Below are 5,833 nucleotides of genomic sequence, written 5' to 3'. Positions count from 1 at the left end.
AAAGGAGTAATTAGTATTCTAACCGGCAACGAGCAAGGTTGTCCGGCTTAAGCTCATTTGTTTATATTTTGTTTTTCCTAATTTTTAATAAATGTTATTAAGTTTAACCTTGGTATTTATTCAATAAGTCCATACTCACGAACCGCAGATACTACACTGTCGCACCCGTACAGGATTTTATGGATCTATTTGAATAATTATATTCTATCTCGAACTGCTTATATTGATAAATAAAAGATGACTTTCCTTGCGAGAGGCAAGAAAGAAGATTTGCTGAATATTGCCAACGAAATGGGCATTACGAATGCTGAAAATTTGAAATTATTTGAACTTAAGAAATGCATAGTGGAAAACGAAAACTACGAGGAAGATTTCGTGAAAGAATGGTTGAGTTCTCTTATAGAAGAAAGAAAACGTAAGGACGAATTAGAAGAAAATAGACGAAAAGAAGAAGCTGAAATGGAATCGGAAGAAAGAAAACGAACCCAAGAAATAAATTTTGAATTAGAGAAATTGCGTCTGCAAAATGAATCAAGAAGTAGTGAAAACGGAAGGAGCGAAAATGATCTGATAAAACCGAAACTAGAACTGCACAATATTCTTCAAAAGTTCGACCCGAAAATGAACGACGTCAGCTTATACCTGGTATTGTTCGAAAGGCAAGCGAAAAGAGTAGGAATTAAGAAAGAACTGTGGGTATCGCATTTAATAGGATTATTGCCGTACGATGTAGTTCATATTATCGCCAGAGAAGAAGAAGAAACAACAGATGATTACAGCAAAGTGAAAGAACTATTGTTAAAACGATTCAAAATGACGCCCGAGAAATTCAGACAGTTTTTCACAAAACATCAGAAAAAGCCAGAGACGAGTTGGCTTGATTTCGCATACGAACTAAGTAATTATTTCAACGAATGGATAAGAGGGTTAGAAATAACAACATTCGAACAACTTTGTGATTTAATGATTACGGAACAAATTAAAAGAAAAGTCCCTTTGGAAATGAAAGAACATTTTATTGATGTGTGGAGTAAATTTAAAATTCCGAATGATTTATCCAGTAAATTAGACGATTACGAAAACGTTAGAATGAATATGAAAACAAAACCGAGAGATTTCCAAAAAGAAACTTTCAAACAACCAAGTTTTGAACGAGAACAGAGAATCCAAACTGAATCGAAATATATCCCCCCATATGCTAGACAGCAGAAATTTAGAAGTTTTAAAAAAGAAGAAAATACAACAAGAAGAATTACAAAAGATTGTTATATTTGTGGCGAATCCCATTTCGCAAGAGAATGTTCAAAACGATTTAGTAGAGCGGCGGATAATTCGAAGAAAAACGAAGTTTTAACAGCCAAGATTCGTTCTGAATTATTTAACGGGAATTCCAACCTTGAAATTAATCCTCTACATTTCATTGATGTTCTAATTGACAACAAATCATCAAAAGCTTTGATAGACAGCGGGTGTCAAATTCCAGTGATACATGAGAATTTAGTTTCAAAATCGAAAACAGAAAAGGGTAAAATTATGCTTAGTAGCGCATTCGGAGAAAGGATTGACGCCGATCTCATGAGCTTCCAAATAGCCTTGAAAAAAGAAAATACTATGTTATCGGAGCCAGTCGAAATTCTCGCTGCAGTAACAGACAGAATTCAAGAAAATTGTATACTCCCTCCGAACATTTTGAATTTAATTGAAAATAATGAAGTCGTTACCATGACAACCAAGGCTGAACAAAAAAACACGAACGAAAAAAAGAAACACCTACATTTCGAAGAAGACATACTGTGTGGTCAAATTAGTGAAGACGTCATAATTGAAGGCGGAGCTTGTGACTCAGAAGTGCAATTGAATAGCGAGAGTGAAGCAATACAATTTAAAAAAGAACAACAAAAATGTACGTCACTAGTAGATGCCTGGCGCTATGGGAAAATTAAGAAGAACGGTTATTTATTTATTGATGGAATACTGCACCATAAAGAAAACATCTTAGGACAGCCTACTACTCAGCTGGTACTTCCGAAATCAAAACAAAAAAAAGTCCTTGAACTTGCTCACGATTCAATTTTTGCTTGTCACCTAGGAATGAAAAAAACAAAAGAGAGAGTTCGGTATTCTTTTTATTGGCCCGGACTTGCTAAAGATGTTGAAGAATATTGTAGAACATGCAAGGCGTGTCAGTTAAGAAGCCCAGAAAGATGTACCGATAAAATTCCGATAACTCCTGTCGTAAGACCTAACCTACCATTTGAAGTAGTGAATGTTGACATTATTGGACCTATTGATCCACCTTCTGCCAGAAAACATAAATACGTTTTATGTTTAGTTGATCAACATTCCCGATGGCCAGAAGCGATCCCTTTACGATCTTTAAATGCTAAGAGTACTTGCGACGCTCTTTTAGAAATTTTTATGAGGACCGGAATACCCCGAATGATCGCAAGCGACCAGGGCACCAATTTCGTATCAAAAATGACACAAGAATTCATAAATCGTCTCGGATCATCACCCAGATTATCAGTTCCAGGATATGCTGCGAGCAATGGCCTAGTAGAACGATATAATAAAGTACTAAAGAGTGCTCTGCATCACGTAATTCGTACAAATCCACATGATTGGGACAAATGTTTACCTTTTATATTATTCGCTTACAGAGAAGTTCCCAACTGCACTACTGGTGTATCACCCTTCAAACTCATGTATGGTAGGGAAGCGAGAGGACCACTCAGTGTATTGAAGTCTAGCTGGTGCGGAGACATTCCTATCCCTTTGAATATGAGTAAATCTATAATTGATTATCTACAAGAATTAAAAATTAACCTTGAACAAGCAGCAGAACAAGCAAAGTTGGTAGCAGAAGGAAAACAACAAGCCTATTCAGATTACTTTAACCGGAGAACAGTCTGCAAAAGTTTCAAGCCTGGAGATCTAGTATACTTGCTTATTCCAGATAGCAGCAATAAATTATATGCTCGATGGACTGGACCTGGAGAAGTCATCAGACACTGTCCGCCACATTCTTATATGGTTAAACTACCAGACGGTCGGGTTAAACATGTTCATGTAAACAAGGTGAGACGATATCAAGCTCGAACTAATGCCATTGGTGTAATTTTTGAAAATGAAGATGAATTTGGAGAAATCTTAACGATTCCAGAAAAGGACTATTCCGTGCCAACAAAAAAGACAAAAATCAACGAAGTAATAGAACTTAATCATCTAAGCGCCGATGAACGAAGAAAAATCGCGTCTGTTATGTGCCAACATCAAGCACTTTTCACAGGTAAAATAAGGAAAGCTAATGTGGAAGAACACAAAATTCGACTGATTCCTAACAAAGAACGAAAGAAGCCTTATATTTACAGAATTCCTGAAGCGTTGAAACCAAGAGTGGATGAACAGATCGAAGAGTTGTTGAATGCAGATTTGATTGAAGAAAGTGATGCTGATATCGCACACCCTGTAGTCTGTGTTTGCAAGAAGGATGGAAGTTTACGTTTATGTATCGATTATAGAACTTTGAATACAGTTACAAAACCTGATGATTTTCCTATGGAGAATTCTACCGATCTAATGTACTGCATAGGGAAGTCAAATGTAATAACTACCTTAGACTTACTTAAGGGTTATTATGCAATCCCAATGGAGAAAGAGAGTAAAGAGTACACTTCATTCAAAACACATCGGGCCCAATACCGATTCAAAGTTATGCCATTTGGTTTGAAAAATGCTGCAGCTACTTTCCAGAGAGTAATGAATAATGCCTTAAAAGAATTTAAAGAATTCTCTAGAGCTTACTTAGATGACATAGCTATATTTTCTCCTGACTTTACAACACATTTACAACATCTTCAGAAAGTGTTTGCCAAACTAGAAAACCTCGGATTTACTGTGAACTCCAAGAAGTGCTCCTTTGCCAAATCTCAAATTAAGTATCTTGGTCATATCATCGGATCTGGGAAACATCAACTTGATCCCGAAAAGGTTAAGGCCATCCGAAACCTTGAAACTCCTACGACGAAAACACAATTGAGAAGCCTGCTAGGTTTATTTAATTACTACCGAGATTATATCCCTCGTTACGCAGAAATGGCTTACCCACTCACAGAACTCACAAAGAAAAGAGCACCTGAAGCGCTGGAACATTGGAATGAAACACATGAGAAAGCTTTTATTGAGCTCAAAGAAAAATTAAGTTATACACCGGAGCTATATACACCGACTAAAGAACTGCCATTCATTATCCATTCTGATGCTTCTCAAATCGGGATCGGAGCATGTTTAGCTCAACAGAGTGGTGAGAAAGAATATCCCATTTGTTACGCGAGTCAGAAGCTTTCCACGACTCAACAACACTGGCCAACAATTGAAAGAGAAGCTTACGCCATTGTTTGGGCTCTAAAGAAATTTGAACATTGGGTGTTTGGTTCAAACATCAAAGTGATTACCGATCATAACCCCCTCGCTTTTGTGGTGAAAAATGCACCACAATCATCAAAATTACAACGTTGGGCACTAGCTCTTCAAAAATATAATATACAGGTCGTTCACTGTCCAGGATCAAAATTAACTAATGCAGATGCATTAAGTAGATTGTTTACTTCATAAACAATGTGTTTAATTTTGGATTATTTCCTTTTTTTTCTTGTGTGCTTGAAGGTAAATATTTTATTCATTAACCTATAATAGATTATATAAGAAGTGCTTAAAAACTCAGTTATAGGTAATTAAACATTTTATGAGATTACTTAATTTTCAAACTTCTACTTTACGTAATAATAATTTTTAACATTTCAAATGTTTGTTGTTATGTAATTTCAGCTAATTCAGTTATACAAATTAAATTATATTTTGAGAATAAGTGTATAATAATTGATAATATATTTCTTTTGTTTATTATCAAGCTAATTGTTTCATAGAAGTTTTTTTTTAGTAATGTTTATGTTATATTAATGCTGATTATTTGAGATGAGAATTGCTTGATAAAAATATTTTTTTTTTTTGATATTTGAAACCTTCATTGAATTGTGTGTATTATGTTATTTTCTTAGTACGAACATACCCATTTTTGTGAATAATTTTGGTTGAAAATTAATTTTGAATTTTAATTCTTCGGTATTTCTTAGCTTGATTTTGGGATCTAATAATTTAGATCAAGTAATTACATTTTGAAGCATTTGTTAAGTACTTCAAGCAAATGTGTCTAGGACAGTTCATGTTTTCATATGGTTAAATGTTTCATATGTTTATATTTTATTATTTCTGTTTATTATGCTAAATTCTAATTTTCAGTGTCAGTTTTGTATTTGAATTTTATTTTAAAAACCCAAACCCATAACTTGGGGGAAAGGTGTGATACCAGAATTTATCATTTTGACTATTATTTGTGTTAATTCAGAGATGGCGCTGCCATCGCATTGCTTTTGGTAGTTTTCTCCTTCCTAAAAGGAGTAATTAGTATTCTAACCGGCAACGAGCAAGGTTGTCCGGCTTAAGCTCATTTGTTTATATTTTGTTTTTCCTAATTTTTAATAAATGTTATTAAGTTTAACCTTGGTATTTATTCAATAAGTCCATACTCACGAACCGCAGATACTACAGCACGATTATTTTGACAAGATTTAACTCAGATTAAATTGGTTAGATTTAGATTTCTCGCATATGAGCCAAAACCGGACATTTGGCTACAAATAGCAAAGACATTGCGGTGCAATTAGCAACATATGAAGCATAATGATGTCTTATCAACTGAGAAGACTGAGCGAAAAGTTTGATTATTATACAGAAAAAAAAATATGTCTGCCATCTCTAAAATAAACTTTAAAAA

At 34.6% G+C, this 5,833-nt stretch overlaps 1 protein-coding gene across 1 annotated transcript; it reads left to right on the top strand.

The window, feature by feature from the left end:
* Positions 1–237: 237 nt before the first annotated feature.
* On the top strand, positions 238–4,614 carry LOC147803987 (uncharacterized). The gene has a single exon (XM_087151364.1). It carries the CDS (start codon positions 238–240, stop codon positions 4,612–4,614), a length of 4,377 nt encoding a protein of 1,458 aa, XP_087007490.1.
* The last annotated feature ends 1,219 nt before the right edge of the window (positions 4,615–5,833 follow it).

This window comes from Parasteatoda tepidariorum, chromosome 9 (genome assembly GCF_982258835.1).
Source record: "Parasteatoda tepidariorum strain Cologne lab strain chromosome 9, Ptep-v5.0, whole genome shotgun sequence".
Lineage (NCBI taxonomy): Eukaryota > Metazoa > Arthropoda > Arachnida > Araneae > Theridiidae > Parasteatoda > Parasteatoda tepidariorum.
This window is presented reverse-complemented; position numbering and strand designations above follow the sequence as displayed.

Coding starts and splice junctions, on each gene's coding strand:
- LOC147803987 (XM_087151364.1), top strand. CDS start 238: ATGACTTTCCTTGCGAGAGGCAAGAAAGAAGATTTGCTGAATATTGCC.